General features: G+C 45.6%; 1 protein-coding gene across 2 annotated transcripts in view; it reads right to left on the bottom strand.

Moving 5' to 3' along the window:
* CSPP1 (centrosome and spindle pole associated protein 1) overlaps positions 1-17,910 on the bottom strand; it is a 174,015-nt gene that overhangs the window by 101,603 nt on the left and 54,502 nt on the right. For both annotated transcript variants that reach the window (XM_030553235.1, XM_030553236.1), the window contains exons 9-11: positions 8,471-8,562; positions 8,145-8,238; positions 1,810-1,867 (exon numbers count right to left, since the gene is read on the bottom strand). In XM_030553235.1, the coding sequence (XP_030409095.1) occupies positions 1,810-1,867; positions 8,145-8,238; positions 8,471-8,562 (244 nt within the window). The remainder of the gene's footprint in view (positions 1-1,809; positions 1,868-8,144; positions 8,239-8,470; positions 8,563-17,910) is intronic.

The raw sequence follows: 17,910 nt of genomic DNA, 5'->3' as shown, positions 1-17,910 counted from the left end.
CCCCAACAGAAAGTGTTTAATTGATGATAGCTGAACCCTGCAGCCATCTTCATGCTGCAGCAATATCAGTGACCCGGATGTTAATCATCAGAGGGGTAGCCGTGCTATTGTGAGGGGGCTTGTATCTCAGGAACCCTAGCTCAAATTATTCCAAATGTGGTTTCCTCCTAGGGGTACCCAGCACCCTCCCAAGGCACATCAAATTTCGAAGAAATCCAACTAAGCATTTTGATAGAAAAGGACATAGAAAAGTCGACCTTTACACAGATCTCATAATACAACCTTAACTGTGCCATTATAATATGCTGGATCACAATACATGGCATCTTATGGGCTATCCTTTCCTCTGATTTTGAGCAAGTAACAGACTCTGTCCCACTGCAGATAGATCCTCCTCCATCTATTGAGCTCTCCAGTAATGGGATGGGTTGGTGCAGTTTTGCAGCTCCCCAGAAAACAGTGTCTTGTGTTAATCAAATTTACTTAACCAGAATAAAGAGCCATCCATCATGACATCCCCAGTAAAAAGGATTCTACTACACTCAGTAAACATTTTCTTTGAGCGGTAGCAAACATGTTTTAGCAAAGCACAATAACTATGGTGATAATCAAACTAGTTACATCTTGCTTATGAAGCAGAAAATGATGGAGATGGCACTAATTCCATATTACCCAGGTAAGAGTTAAAGCAAAGTCATTGATATTTTATGTAGAGCTATATAAAATTTTGCATACATTGTCATAATATGAAAAATGTTACATTTACTAGTAAAAATATTTAAAACTGCAACTTGAAACAATGATTTGGCACTACAAAGGTGACTTAGCTGCATAACAGATGGATTTTTTTTCATTAAAAAGTGAAGTAGGTGAGTGGCAAATATTGTCAGCAGCATTCCTCACACTCCCACAGAGGCTGATTTACATTTGTCTATACAAGCTACTATCAGGCATTAAACATGTCTCTTCCATGACCTACACTGCCTGCAGCATGTTATTCCATGCAGTTGCACCACCATGCAAATGTCTTAAAATTCCAATTCCAACTTTTCCCTTTAAGCAGAGTATGTGTTTACCAAATTTAATAGCTCTCTTATATAGCTTTGACTTGGGTTTATTTTTATTGTCACTAATGCCAAATTAGGAAAGAGACATCATTTTTCTTCTTATCATAGTCTTAGAGATTAAGGCCGGAAGGGACCACTAGATCATCTACTCTGACCCAGCGTATATATCAGGCCACCAACACTACCTAGCACCAGCACACTAAAGCCATCAACCAAACTGAGACCAAAGTATTACAACCTACAGGAGATTAGACTATTATGTGCCACAAACAGAGAACAGGAAAGACCAAGGTACACTAGTGTTCAAGGCCCCCACAATGGCAGGGAAATGATTAACTGAGATATACCCAAATAATCCTAGCAAGTGACCTTCACTCATACATTACAGAGGAAGGTGAAAAAACCCAAAGTCATTGCCAATCTGAGGTAGGGGAAAATTCCTTCCCAACCCCACAAATGACTGCAGTAACTGTTAGAACCTGAGCATGTGAGCAAAAACCAGCCAGTCAATGTCCCATCTCCAGCCGGCTATTGTTCATGCTTCGGAGGAAGGAGATTTAAAAAAAAAAACAAAAACAAAAAAACCCACCTTTCAGAATACACTGGGGAGGGGGGAAATCCCTTTTAGATCCTTCTTTTGCACACAATAAAATCCTGCTTTAAGCATAATGATTCACTATTAACACATATTATTTAATAAACGGTCTGTCTGAATGAAAAGCGGAACACAAAAATTTCTTACCTCCTTCTCTGGGTCCAGAGCTCCAGAAGCTGCAACTGAGAGCTCAAGTTCCTTTTCACTATTAAAAAAAATTAACAGGTTGAAGTCAGAAAACGAGCTGTTGAACAAATAATTAAAAACTTGTTCTTTAAGGAATTTTGTTTGTTTGTTTGTTTTAAATCAGACCTAATTTACCTTACTTAGCTATAAAACTGGAGTTTCTTACGGCGGATAAGGTGACATGAGATAACACCTCATCTGACTCAAAAACAAAATGACTAAGGATATGTCTACACTACGAAATTAAATCAATTTTATATAAGTCGATTTTTAGAAATCGATTTTATACAGTCAATTGTGTATGTCCCCACTAAGCGCATTAAGTCGGTGGAGTGCGTCCTCACTACCATGGCTAGCATCGACTTATGGAGCGATGCACAGTGGGTAGCCATCCCATAGTTCCCACAGTCTCCACCAGCCATTGAAATTCTGGGTTAAGCTTCCAATGCCAAATGAGGCTAAAACATTGTCGCGGGTAGTTTTGGGTACATGTCGTCAGTCGTCCCTCCCTCCATGAAAGCAATTGCTGTCAATTGTTTCGCGCCCTTTTTCCTGGGTTACCCATGCAGACGCTATACCACAGCAAGCATGGAGCCCACTCAACTCCCCATCACGCACTTTAAAAGCTCGCTGGTGCTGTTTGTGGACTAGGTCAGACACCAGCGCAACCAACATTCCATTGTTATTGCTGTTTGCTCCATAATATCTGTGATAGTAAGAGGAAGATGTTTGTGGCAGAGTGGGAGGTTGAGGCAAATTGCCTGGCATCCAATTTTGAGCAGCCAGACACCAGGGTGATTAGAAGAGCACAGCAAGGCACACTGCGCATCAGCAGGGCTGCTCAGAGAATTCAGGGAGCCTGGGGCAAAGCAATTTTGGGGGCCTCGTCCATTTAAAAAAAGTTACAATACTATAGAATACTATATTCTTGTGCAGGCCCCTGTGGGGCCCAGGGCCTGGAGCAAATTGCTCCACTTGCCCCCCACCCCCAGGGCAGCCCTGCACATCAGAGAGGCTTTGAAAAACAGTTTAATGACCTGCCGGCTTCGGTGTGACAGTTACATGTGCTTCTCCTTGATGCAAAACCACCTCCTTTGTTGATTTTAATTCCCTGTAAGCCAACCACCTTCCCCCCATCGAAATAAAGTAAATATTGTTTTGAAACCATGCAGTCTTTCTTTATTAATTAAAAAAAAATGAGAACGGACAAAGTAGCTCAAGTAAGGTGGAGGAGGAGGGAAGGACATGGCCACATTGCTTATTGTAGCCACACCAAAAATCAAACTGTTTGAATGACAGCCTTCTGTTGCTGGGGCCATCCTCTTGAGTTGAGCCTCCTCCCCACGTTCTTGGGTGTCTGGGTGAGGAGGCTATGGAACATGGGGAGGAGGGTGTGCAGTTATACAGTGGATGCTGTGCGGGTTCTATGCTCTTGCGGGCTTTCTTGCAGCTCCAACAGACGCTTCATAATGTCCGTTTGCTCCCCCGTTAGCCTCAGCATCGCGTTCTGCCTCCGCTCTTCACGCTCACTTAATTCTTTCCTGGCCTCTGCCACTGAATGCCTCCATGCATTAAGCTGTGCCTTATAAGTGTGGGAGGACTGTGCGAGCTCGGAAAACATGTCATCGCGAGTGCGGTTTTTTTGCCTTCTAATCTGTGATAACCTTGGGGACAGAGATGATAGGGGGAGCATAGAAACATTCTATGCTCTACGATTCTGGGGGGGACTGCATGAACACTTGTGCTGCTGAGTTTGCTGACCAAACAGGAAATTAAATTCAAAAGTTCCTGGAGCTTTTCCTCTGTACCTGGCTAGTGCATCAGAGTTCAAAGTGCTGTCCAGAGCGGTCAGATTGGAGCACTCTGGGATAGCTCCCGGAGGTCAGTACCATCCATTTGTGTCCGCACTACCCCAAATTTGACCCAGCAAGGTCTATTTTAGCGCTACTACCCTCATCAGGGAGGAGTACAAAAGTCAATTTTAAGAGCCCTTTAAGTTGATGGAATGGGGTTGGTTGTGTGGACGCATTCATTTTAAAATTGACCTAACGCAGCTAAATTTGACCTAACCCCGTACCGTAGACCAGGCCTACATCTAACAGAATGCAGGTTTAGCAGAATATAATGGTGTTTTATTACTTTTAGACAATGCCATAATCATAACACTATCCCAGGGTATGTGAACAATTACATACTTCTTGTTTCATTGTTTTTTTACTATAATCTTTCCCAATGCTTCTTGGAAGTAAACATTTTTTCTACAGTACAGTCAGAAGTTTGATATAAAAGATAGTTATAAACACATTCAAATCCAACTGCTAGAACAGGGCGTCATCCTCCCTGATTGAACTGACCTTGTTATCTCTAGCTTGCTTGCTAGCACACATATATATACCTGCCCCTGGATATTTCCATTATTTGCATCTGAGGAAGTGGGTATTCACCCACGAAAGCTCATGCTCCAAAACGTCTGTTAGTCTATAAGGTGCCACAGGATTCTTTGCTGCTTTTACAGATCCAGACTAACACGGCTACCCTCTGATACTTGACACCATGCAAGGCACTGCATTTAGCCGTATGGAATGGAAATCCATCAACCTCATGAAGAAACTTGCACAAATACAGATAGATATCATCTTCCTTTCCAAATGCAAACGGATGGACATCATACCAAAAGGACTAAAGGTAGAAAATCCACTGCTATCTACATACTACACAGACCACAGTGAGAGATTATGTCATACTCTTATCAAAAAAACTGAGGAACCACCTGATCAGCATCCTATACAGCAAACAGGAAAACATAAAAAAAGAGCTCTCCAACCTGGAGACTCATTAATAACCAAACTTCTATACAAACGGACTTCACTAGAATAAGACAGGAGATCTACATTACTCACTTCACCTCTCTTAAAAGGAAAAAGGACTGTAAGCTGTCTAAACTCCTACCTGCCACATGGGGCCACAACAGTGGTACCCCTAACCCACCTAGCAATATCGTCAATCTATCCAACTACACACTCAGCCCAGAAGAAAAGTCTGTCCTATCTCGGGGACTCTCTTTCTGCCCTGCCACCCCCATCAACATGATACAGTTCTGTGGCGATCTGGAAGCCTACTTTCGCCGTCTCCGACTCAAAGAATACTTCCAGGACAACACTGAACAGTGCACTGATACACGGGTGCCCTCCCACCAACAGCACAAGAAAAAGAACTCCACATGGACTCCTCCCGAGGGTCGAAATGACAGCCTGGACCTATACATTGAATGCTTCCGCCGGCGTGCACAGGCAGAAATCGTGGAACATCGCTTGCCTCACAACCTAAGTCGTGCAGAACGCAATGCCATCCACAGCCTCAGAAACCACCCTGACATTATCATCAAAGAGGCTGATAAAGGAGGTGCCGTTGTCATCATGAACAGGTCTGACTATCAAAAGGAGGCAGCCAGACAACTCTCCAATACCAAATTCTACAGGCCACTTCCCTCAGATCCCACTGAGGAATACACTAAGAAACTACAGCATCTACTCAGGACACTCCCTACACTAACACCAGAAGAAATCAACATACCCCTAGAGCCCCGACCAGGGTTATTCTATCTACTACCCAAGATCCACAAACCCGGAAATCCTGGACGCCCCATCATCTCGGGCATTGGCACTCTCACTGAAGGACTGTCTGGATATATGGATTCTCTACTCAGACCCTATGCCACCAGCACTCCCAGCTATCTCCGCGACACCACTGATTTCCTGAGGAAACTACAATGCATTGGTGACCTCCCAGAAAACACCATCCTAGCCACCATGGATGTAGAGGCTCTCTACACAAACATCCCACACACAGATGGAATACAAGCTGTCAGGAACACTATCCCTGATGATGCCACAGCACAACTGGCTGCTGAGCTCTGTGCCTTTATACTTACACACAACTATTTCAAATTTGATGGCAATATATATCTCCAGATCAGTGGCACTGCTATGGGCACCCGCATGGCCCCACAATATGCCAATATCTTCATGGCCGACCTGGAACAACGCTTCCTCAGCTCTCGTCCACTCACACCCCTTCTCTATCTACGCTACATTGATGACATCTTCATCATCTGGACCCATGGGAAGGAGACTCTGGAAAAATTCCACCATGATTTCAACAGCTTCCACCCCACCATCAACCTCAGCCTGGACCAATCTACACGGGAGGTCCACTTTCTTGACACTACGGTGCAAATAAGTGATGGTCACATTAACACCACCCTATATCGAAAAGCCACCGACCGCTATGCCTACCTTCATGCCTCCAGCTTCCATCCCGGGCACATCACACGATCCATTGTCTACAGCCAAGCACTGAGGTACAACCGCATCTGCTCTAACCCCTCAGACAGAGACCAACACCTACAAAATCTCCACCAAGCATTCTCAAAACTACAATACCCGCATGAGGAAATAAGGAAACAGATCAACAGAGCCAGACGTGTACCCAGAAGCCTCCTACTGCAAGACAAACCCAAGAGAGAAACCAACAGGACTCCACTGGCCATCACATACAGCCCCCAGCTAAAACCCCTCCAACACATCATCAAGGATCTACAACCCATCCTGGACAATGATCCCACACTTTCACAGGCCTTGGGTGGCAGGCCAATCCTTGCCCACAGACAACCTGCCAACCTGAAACATATTCTCACCAGTAACTGCACACCACACCATAATAACTCTAGCTCAGGAACCAATCCATGCAACAAACCTCGATGCCAACTCTGCCCACATATCTACACCAGCGACACCATCACAGGACCTAACCAGATCAGCCACACCATCTCCGATTCATTCACCTGCACATCCACCAATGTAATATACGCCATCATATGCCAGCAATGCCCCTCTGCTATGTACATCGGCCAAACTGGACAGTCTCTATGGAAAAGGATAAATGGACACAAATCAGACATCAGGAATGGCAATATACAAAAACCTGTAGGAGAGCACTTCATCCTCCCTGGCCACACTATAGCAGACCTTAAGGTGGCCATCCTGCAGCAAAAAAACTTCAGGACCAGACTTCAAAGAGAAACTGCTGAGCTTCAGTTCATCTGCAAATTTGACACCATCAGCTCAGGATTGAACAAAGACTGTGAATGGCTTGCCAATTACAGAACCAGTTTCTCCTCTCTTGGTTTTCACACCTCAACTGCTAGAACAGGGTCTCATTCTCCCTGATTGAACTGACCTCGTTATCTCTAGCTTGCTTGCTAGCACACATATATATACCTGCCCCTGGATATTTCCATTACTTGCATCTGAGGAAGTGGGTATTCACCCACGAAAGCTCATGCTCCAAAACGTCTGTTAGTCTATAAGGTGCCACAGGATTCTTTGCTGCTTTTACAAATCCAAACTAGCATTCAAAAAAAAAGTCAAGCACTGTACGATGGATTCAGATCCCAGGATTAGTCTGCTTCTTCACTTTTTAATTTGATAAGGAATGTCCTCACAGTTTTGATAACAGCAACGTTTTTCTCCACCCTTTCACCAAGATTTTTGTTTCCTTTTGACACATCCAGACTGTCATTCAGCAAAGCAAGAACAAGTAAACAAGAAAGTATTATGTTTAACAGTTCTATATATGCTGGAAATTTGCAAACTTTTTGAAGTCAAAGATGTTTTTTCCAATTTGGGGAACAGGAAAGAATATCACAGATCCCTTTTCAAATGTGTACCATGTGTGAGGCAAAAAAAAAAAAAAAAAAAAAAAAAAAAAAAAAAACTCTGTGGTCTTGCCACTCAACTATGACTCCATTTACTTGGGCTTTTTTCTGAGAACCTGACTTAAGAAACAAAGGAAAAACAAATAGCAGTGAAGCCAACAGAGAAATAAGTGTTACCATTAAGCCTCTAGAAATACACTACAAAGAAAAGGGAATCAAAGCTATAAAAAGTATTTAAAGTGTTCCCTTTGAGGTTTATAGGTTATATACTGTATGACAGTCATAAAAATACGGCAGGGAGAGATCTCTAGTATTAGTATATGCAACCTCAGGATGCAAAATGGGGAAAAAAGAGAAAGTTTCCAAATGGTAAAAGAACAAATTTTTTAAAAAAAGTAAATTTCTGAAGGGTGAAGAAGCTTCCAACTGAATTTAGTTTTAATGAAAAATGTGCACTTCATATAAGGTATCTACTACAATTTTACATTCTTTTAAAATAATTTTTTGCATACAATTCACAATCATAAAATCCACTTTAATTTTCATTGTCTTTTTCCAAATTACAAAGGTTTTCCATTACCGTCTCTTATTTCTCTGTTGCTCAGCAATCTGTTCCATTAGCTCTTGTCTGTATTTCTCTTTTTTTCTCTGAATAAGTTCTCGGTCTTGACCACCTAATGAAAAGGTAGGAAGTATAAACATTCCATGAAAAAATATACACATCTTTGTCTTCCAACACCTTCTACAAAGGTCCAGTGAAGTTAAGTTTTATTCTTTTAATTTAACTTAATGCTTTTTACCAATATCAGGAGTATATTGCAAGAATAAATTAACTCAATCATTTCAAAGAAGAAAAGCACTATATATCACAATATAACCAATCATTAGTTGGGCTTTTACACATACCAAGAACGAGCCCTGTTGCATATGGAACATCATCTTTACCAGTGGAGGACCTTGCCTGTTCATTAGTTGGAGAATTGCTTTGTGTCCGATTTCTGTAAAAGAAAAAATGTTCAAAATTTAAAATATTGGCTAAAAGTCAGTGTGAAGCATAAAACATACACTTAAATTACTATGTGAACCATTTATGAGAGAAAGCTCTTGTGAAATTGTAGATGACATTACAGGTGGTAGCTATTACAACAAGGAAGGGGACAACTATCAAATGTGGATTTCTTCTATTCTTCTGTTCCTGAAACATGCGTAGCTATCACAGACACTAACTGAAAGCACACAGGCAAGCCCACTGAAGTTGCATATTCACATAGTTATGTATGGGCTTCATAAGACCAGCCATACTGGGTCAGACCAAAGATCCATCAAGCCCAATATCCTGTCCTCTGACCGTGGCCAATGGCAGGTGCCCCAAAGGGAATGAACAGAAAAGGGATGGATTACTTGATGATAACCTGTCACCCATTCCTAGCTTCTGGCAAACAGAGGCTAAGGACACTATCTCTGCTCATCCTGGCTAATAGCCACTGATGGACCTGAGTTTTTTTTGCTGAAGGATGACTATCTTTAAATCTGCTATTGTGTGTCCAGGGAGGTTGAACTTCAGGACCAGACTCCAAAGAGAAACTGCTGAACTTCAGTTCATTTGCAAATTTGACACCATCAGCTCAGGATTAAACAAAGACTGTGAATGGCTAGCCAACTACAAAACCAGTTTCTCCTTCCTTGGTGTTCACACCTCAACTGCTAGAAGAGGGCCTCATACTCCCTGATTAAACTAACCTCGTTATCTCTAGACTGATTCTTGCCTGCATATTTATACCTCCCTCTGGAAATTTCCACCACATGCGTCTGACGAAGTGGGTATTCACCCATGAAAGCTTATGCTTCAATACGTCTGTTAATCTATAAGGTGCCACAGGGCTCTTTGTTGCTTTTTACAGATCCAGACTAACACAGCTACCACTCTGATCCTTTGCAGTGAGTCTTTAGCCTGTTTGTAGCTCAGAAGACAGAACTAGATCTGTTATTTACATACAAACAAGGAGTGGCCCACTCACTGAAAATGACACCCAGAACAAAGTTGTTTAAATCTCACTATACAGTTGTCACGTAATATAGCACATAATTACTGGAAGAGGTCCCCTCCCCAGCACTGTCAGGCTGATACTCTGCCTGGAATTTGGAGGTGGAATCTCAGACGCTGTGTCTGCCATGGGGCCTGCCCTGGGTTTTGCTAGCTGAAGAAATCTTGGCCATCCAGAACAATCTTCTCCTTGTCAATGTTCACTGGGGTATCTTCAGTAATTTCCAGAACAAGCCAGGGTTTGGTGGCGGTGCCTTCTTTGCAAAATCCAGTTCAGCTTTTCACAGTAGACATAGGTCTTGCAACTTCAGCCAGAAGTCTTATTAATCCTGGTGTGTTTTTATCACTCTAACACAGCCCCTTTCTTTCAGTGAGGCATTGTACTGGATCCCGGAAGTGTCCCTTCTCCTTCATTTGGTTTGATATCCTCTCATGTATCTTGGCATTCCAGTGATTCTGTTAAAATGAGACTGGATCCGATCTTCTCCCCACAAGCCAAGGAAATCCTGGATGAACCTCAGCACAGAAACACAAGGCATGGCTGCTATAATCTGTATGTGACTCCAGGTGTGTGAACTTGTCACATGCTGGAATCACAATGGGACACACCTGGCTCTGATCCAGTATTTCAATTGGGAGATAGCCCTAGAACGGTAAAGGGCATACAGGTACAAAGTGGGGTTGATGCAGGTGTGCAGCAATACAGAGTGAGAAAGCAGTGGGAATACTGTCAGAAGCAGAATAGTTCATTTGAAATTGAGATGCATCTGAACCTATCTTATTGTGGAATAATTCATTCCAAATTGAAGTTAGTCTGCTTCCAAAGTGGATTAATTAATGAGGAATGAGACACCAAACAGTGTGTGGAACCACAACAATTTATCTGAGAAAAACTCTCAAATTAATCCAGTGGGAAATAAATCCCTTATACTATTCCAGTCAGTATTTTCCTAAAGACTCTTGACGTTTCCTCGTCACATACATAGTCTTTCAATTTGTTAGAACTTATTTAAAATTAGAGACTGATAAGGAGTATCCAAAGCTGGCTTCCACAGATGTATCACAAATATTTATGCACTGTTATTGTCTGGAGTTTGAAAGAGGTACAGATTCATACCTTTTAGTTATTTATTTTTTAGTGAAGGAGCTTATTCAATCTGCTTTTGCCCACCATCACCACCAACCCAATTATTATTTTGCAAAACTCTGCTCCACAGCAAACTACCTACACAAGCATACGATATGACCCACATAGAAAGAGTATTTAGAACTACCACTAGCAAATTAATAATAGACCGTGAAATCTGAACATGCTATTACAATTGCCAAGATGAGATACGTAGACCTTTTTTGTGTGTTTTTCAGGGAGAGAGTTAAAACTTTTCCTGAGCAGGGAGATTAAGTAATGTCTTCCCTCACTGCAAGAATTGCAAAGGAACCTTTTCATTGTGATATTATTCCAGGCATACCTTTATCCGGAAGCACTATAAAAAAGGGAGGTTTCTCTATTTCTCAGGAATTACGAGAACAGACTCTCCCCAAGGCAGAAGCATATTTAAGAGACTGTTTCCAGGAACCTTTGTTTTCTTAATTTTGTTGAATTTTGGTTGTAGGATCCCATAAACACCAAGTTTTTGTTTGTTTGTTTAACCACAAATTTGTCCTGCTTGCAGCACCTGGTTACATGGCCCAATCAATTCCTTTAAGTGAACGACTGAAGAATAACCACAACATTCCAAACCCTATCAAGACTTGAGATTACAACAAGTTCCTGCAAGTGGAAAGATCTAAAGAAACAAAATTTATATTTTTTCCTATTTTTTGCCTCCCAACCAGCCTTCTCAGAAGACTCTGAAAAAAAATTTTTTTTGTCAAGGAATCAGATGCACAGTCCAATTCCCAGCTAAAATTAAAAACATAAGAATGGCCATACTGGGTCAGACCAAAGATCCATTCAACCCAGTATCCTATCTTCTGACAACGACCAACACCAGGTGCCCCAGAGGGAATGAACAGAACCATCAAGTAATCCATCCCGTCGCCCACTCCCAGCTTCTGGCAAACAGAAGCTAGGGACACTATCCCTGCCCAGCCTGGCTAATAGCCACTGATGGACCTATACTCCATGAATTTATCAAGTTCTTTTTTGAACCCTCTTATAGTCTTGGCCTTGACAACATCCTCTGGCAAGGAGTTCCACAGGTTGACTGTGTGTTTTGTGAAAAAATACTTCCTTTTTGTTGTTTTAAACCTGCTGCCTATTAATTTCATTTGGTGTCCCCTAGTTCTTGTGTTATGAGGAGGAGTAAATAAAAGACGGTTACTCACCTTTGTAACTGTTGTTCCTTGAAATGTGTTGCTCATATCCATTCCAATTAGGTGTGTGCGCACTGCATGCATGATCATCAGAAGATTTTTACCCTAGCAACACTCGGTAGGTCGGCTGGGGCACTCCCTGGAGTGGCGCCCTTATGGAGCCAGATATATGCCCCTGCCAACCCAGAGCCCCCTCAGTTCCTTCTTGCCGGCTACTCCAACAGTGGGGAAGGAGGGTGGGCTTGGAATCGATATGAGCAACACATCTCGAAGAACAACAGTTACAAAGGTGAGTAACTGTCTTTTCTTCTTCGAGGGCTTGCTCATATTGATTCCAATTAGGTGACTCCCAAGCCTTACCTAGGCGGTGGGGTCGGAGTGAGATGTCACGGAGTGAGGGACCGCTGAACCAAATACTGCATCATCCCTGGACTGCTGCACTAAGGCATAGTGGGAAGCGAAAGTATGCACGGATGACCAAGTCGCTGCCCTACAGATCTCCTGTATGGGCACATGAGCCAGAAAGGCGGAGGACGAAGCTTGAGCCCGAGTAGAATGGGCAGTGAAGCAGGTAGCCGAGACACAAGCCAAGTCATAGCACGCATGGATACATGATGTAATCCAAAATGAGATTTGCTGTGAGGAGACCGGGAGGCCCTTCATCTGGTCTACCACTGCTACAAACAGCTGGGACATCTTTCTAAAAGGTTTTGTTCGTTTGATGTAAAAGGCGAGAGCCCTACGAACATCTAGGGAAAGTAGCTGTTGCTCTCGTCGCGAAGCGTGAGGCTTCGGAAAGAAGACTGAGAGGAAGATGTCTTGGTTGACATGGAAGGCAGACACCACCTTAGGGAGGAAGGCGGGATGTGGTTGCAGCTGTACCTTGTCCTTAAGGAACACCGTATATGGTGGGTCTGCTGTGAGGGCCCAAAGTTCCGACACTCACCTCGCCAATGTGATAGCAATGAGGAAAGCTGTTTTCCAGGAAAGGTACAGAAGCAAGCCGGTGGCCACCAGTTCAAAGGTGGCACCCATCAGTTTAGATAACACCAGAATGAGGTCCCATGTAGGGGACGGATGATGAACTTGTGGGTACAGACGTTCCAAACCCTTGAGGAACCTGCTGACCATAGGATTGGAGAACACTGAGCACCCGTTCTCGCCAGGATGAAAGGCTGAAATTGCTGCTAGGTGTACTCTGATGGATGAGACAACTAGGCCCTGCTGTTTCAGAGACCAGAGATACTCTAGGATGGTAGGTACTGGCACCTCCAGGGGGACAGTATTGCTCAGGGCACACCAGCAGGAGAATTGCTTCCATTTGGCCAGGTATGTGGATCTAGTGGAGGGCTTTCTGCTACCCAAGAGTACTTGCTGCACTGAACTGGAGAAATGCAGCTCAGATTGAGTTAGCCATGCAGCAGCCATGCTCTGAGATGGAAGGACTGTAGGTCTGGATGACATAAGTGATCAGATCTGGCCACAAAGGTAGAGGAATTGGTTTGGTCCCCGATAGATCGAGGAGTGTGGTGTACCAATGCTGTATGGGCCACGCCAAAGCGATCAAGATTAAGCAGGCCTTGTCTCTGCGTAACTTGAGAAGGACCTTGTGGACCAATGGGAATGGAGGAAAGGCACAGAGTAGGTGGTCTTGCCACGGTATCAGGAAGGCGTCCGACATGGAGCCCAGGCAGTGTCCCTGGAGAGAGCAGAACACCTGGCACTTCTTCGTCTCTCGCAAGAGACGAAGAGGTCTATGTGGGGAAACCATCACTTGCGGAAAACAGAATGGATAACATCCGGGCGAATCGATCACTCGTGAGCTAGGAAGGACCTGCTGCAGCAATCTGCCAGGGTGCTCTGAACTCCTGGAAGAAACAACAACACCAGGTCGATTGAATGGGCTATGCAAAATTCCCAGAGATGTATAGCTTCCTGACAGAGGAGGGACGACCACACTCCACCTTGCTTGTTGACGTAGAACATGGTCATTATGTTGTCTGTGAACATTGTGACACAACAGCCCTGAAGGTGTTCACGGAATACGTGACATGCCAGGCGTACTGCTCTCAGTTCCCTTACATTGATGTGTAGGGTTATTTCTTCTGTGGACCAAAGACTTTGTGTGTGAAGGCCTGCCAGGTGAGCACCCCAGCCCAGAGATGATGCGTCCATGGTCAGGACTAGAGAGGCCTGTGGGGCATGGAATGGCATCCCCTCGCAAACCAAGCTGGGGTTCAACCACCAATCCAGAGAGGATAAGACTTCAGTCGGCACCATGAGTATTCTGTCTAAACTGTCTCTGCCTGGACAGTACACTGACGAGAGCCAGGTCTGAAGTGGACGGAGGCATACTCTGGCATGTCTGGTCACAAAAGTGCATGAGGCCATGTGGCCCAGAAGACCAAGGCAGGTGTGTGCTGTTGAGATCGGGAAGCTTTGGAGGCCATGAATAATGGTCATCATGGACTGGAAGCGGGCCTGCGGTAAGCACGCCCTGGCGAGATTCGAGTCCAGGATTGCCCCAATGAAGTCTATTCTCTGGGTTGGCTCCAAAGTGGACTTTTCGGTGTTGAGCAGCAGGCCCAGTTGCCTGAACAAGCTCTGGACGAAGCAAACATGAGACCACACCTGTAGCTCGGAACGACCCCGAATGAGCCAGTCATCAAGATATGGGAACACTTGTATCAGATGTTGGTGGAGCGAGGCCGCTACAACAGCCATACACGTTGTGAAGACCCTTGGTGCTGTGGACAGGCCAAAGAGAAGGACGGTAAATTGGAAATGCTGCTGGTTGACCACAAAGCGAAGGAATCGCCTGTGCAGTGAGTAAATTGCTATGTGGAAGTATGCGTCCTTCATGTCGAGGGAGGCATACCAGTCTCCATGATCCAGGGAAAGGATAATGGTCTCAGGGAAACCTGTGGAACTTCAACTTTACCATGAATTTGTTGAGTCCACACAGGTCCAGGATGGGCCGTAGTTCCCCCTTTGCCCTGGAGATTAGGAAGTAACGGGAGTAAAAACCCGACCCTCAAATCCTTTGGGACCTCTTCCACCACTCCGATAGCCAGGAGCGCCTGTATCTCCTGTAAGAGGAATTGCTCGAGAGGGGTCCCTGAAGAGAGACGGGGGGGACGGACAAAACAAACTGAAAATGATATCCAGTTTCCACCGTGCGTAGTACCCAGCGATCTGACATTATGGGGACCACGCAAGGAGGAAATAGGAGAGGTGGTTGAAGAAAGGTGGGAAAGGATCCTGCAAGGATACTGGTGCTCTGTCCTCGGGCGCAACTTCAAAAGTTTTGCTTGGGCCCTGGCGATGGTTTTGGAGGGCCCTGATTCTGGCCTGATTAAGAACCAGATCGTCCCCTCCTATTACCATGGCCACGCCTTCTAGCAAAGCCTTGCCGTGGTCGAGGGTTGGGGTAGGTGCGCTGCGGTTGGAGACGGAAGGGCCTACGTTGCGTCACCAAGGTATGCATGCCCAATGAGCGAGCGCATGATGGCCCGGTTGTCCTTCAGACTCTGAAGTCTGGGATCAGTTTTATCTGAGAATAGCCCCTGCCCATCAAAAGGCAGGTCTTGAATCGTCTGCAGCAGCTCCAGTGGAAGACCAGACACTTGTAGCCATGAAATGCGGCGCATAGCCACACCCAAAGCTAGAGTCTTAAAGTGTGGTGGCATCAGCTGATAAGATGTCCACCACCAGATGCTCAACTTCCACCACCTCCTCCACCTGGAGTTCATGTTCTGTGCCCCTCTATGTAGCAATTCCTAGTGTGCACGAAGATCTATAGGTGGTGGGCCAGAGGAGGATGTGCCTGCTATGGCCTAGTCAGGCGAAGATGAGGAGGACACCCTCGGGACTAGCAGATCCTGGGGAAGGTCTGGTTGAGGAGGGTCCAGTTGCCCTTGGTCCCCCACGCTAGTGGCATAGGCCTGATCTGGTGGCAGGGCAGTCGCCTCCGAGGCTACCGGGAGAGGGCGGCTCACCAAGGCCTCAGGCATCTGAGGCTCCGAATGGGCAGATCAAGAAGCACCTGAGGGTACATCTTGGGCTTGGTGGTATGCCCAAGGAGTCCAGAAGAACCATTGTGGGGGCCCCTGGTCAGGATCCTGTCCTTCATCTTGACCCTGGCTAGCACCATCAGTGTCATGGCCCTGGATGTGGTAGCCACTCCTTGCTTGGGACAACGTCGAATTTGGTCGTGAAGGCCAAGGCGAGGCCGAACGCGCATGTAGCGCTGGCACCATCCTGCTCTGTCACTCCATGCCTGGGAGCTGGAGACCGGTGCCGTGATCTCAGGTGGTACCACAATCGGGATCAGGACCAATGGTCATAACGGTGTCAGGAGGCCGATCTAGATCTTGATGAGGATCTATGGCCCGAGCAGTGCAGGGATTGGCTGCGAGATGATCAGTGCCAGGACCAGTGCCAGGAGCTGGATCGGTACCGATCATACTGAGAGGGAGACCTATGTGAGGCAGAGCGGCACTGCGAGTATGACCAGCGCCGAGATGGGGATCAGTGCCGGGACTGTGAGGAGTGCCGAGTCCGGGACCATCGGCGGGATCAGGACCATGACCTGTACCAGGACCGGGACTGGGACCGAGATCGATACCGAGCTGTCTCACTCTGCAAGGAAGGTTGCATGAAGGCGGGTTTCCCTATGGATGGAACAGTCCGTACCAGGGGTGCTGGAGGGTGAGACAGTCCAGGCTCAGTCAGTGCGAGATCAAGTCGTGAGTGGTGGAGGTCTCCAGAGTGGACAGCAGGCCGAGATCAACCACGGTGCACAATGGGAAGCTTTTGTGCACTGGACTCAACGGCCCTTGTGACATCGGAATCGACGGTGCCGGAGTTGGCGCCTTTGCGGGGCAGTCCAGCCCGGGCTGTTGCTTCAATGGGGGCACAGGCGGCGCCTGCAACTGCCCAGGAGCAGCAAGTGGTTTGTGCTGAGACATCTGGTGCCAAGAGTCTTTGCTAGTGCCGGGTCGTTCTGGTGCCAGAGGTATGCTTCGGACTGACAGCGCCTGGTCTGCGCTCAGTACCGAAGGTACCGGGCTAAGTGCCGCTTCCATTAGGAGATGTTTTAAACGAAAGTCCCGCTCCTTTTTTGTTTGGAGGCTTGAAAGCCTTACAAATGTGACACTTATCTGGTTGATGGGCTTTCCAGAGGCACTTCAAGCAGGAGTTGAGGGGGGTCCCCCGTAGGCATCAGCTTGAGACAGGCTGAGCAAGGCTTGAAACCCAGAGACCTGGGCATGGGCCCTGGTACTGAGGAGGGGGGAAGGGGATTAAACCCTATCTACACTATATACAAAACTTACTATTAGCTACACTATAACTGTGAAAACTATTAACAACTACACTAAACAAATATCAACAGTACAACGAGTAAAGAGCTAGGGAGGTGGAGATCAGCTATGCCGCACTCCACAGTTCCAACGACTGTCATGGGCGGTAAGAAGGAACTGAGGGGGCACTGGGTCGGCAAGGGCATATATCTGGTGCTATAAGGGTGCCACTCCAGGGGGCGCCTCAGCCGACCCACCGAGTGTTGCTAGGGTAAAAATCTTCCGACGGTCGTGCACGTGGCGCACGCACACCTAATTGGAATCAATATGTGCAAGTACTCGAAGAACACCACTTCCTTATTTACTTGCTCCACATCAGTCATTTTATAGACCTTTATCATATTCCCTTAGTCATCTTCTCCAAGCTGAAAAGTCCGTCTTATTAATCTCTCCTCAAACGGCAGCTGTTCCACACCTGAAGTCATTTTTGTTGCCATTTTCTGAACCTTTTCCAAGTCCAATATATTTTTTTTTTTGAGATGGGGCAACCACATCTGCACACAATACTCAAGATGTGGGCATACCACGGATTTATATAAAGGCAATATGATATTTTCTGTCTTATTATCTATCCCTTTCTTCATGATTCCCAACATTCTGTTCACTTTTTTGACTGTCGCTGC

Source organism: Gopherus evgoodei, chromosome 2 (genome assembly GCF_007399415.2).
Source record: "Gopherus evgoodei ecotype Sinaloan lineage chromosome 2, rGopEvg1_v1.p, whole genome shotgun sequence".
Taxonomy (NCBI): domain Eukaryota; kingdom Metazoa; phylum Chordata; order Testudines; family Testudinidae; genus Gopherus; species Gopherus evgoodei.
The sequence above is the reverse complement of the archived record's forward strand: the minus strand, read 5'-3'. Positions and strand labels throughout refer to the sequence as shown.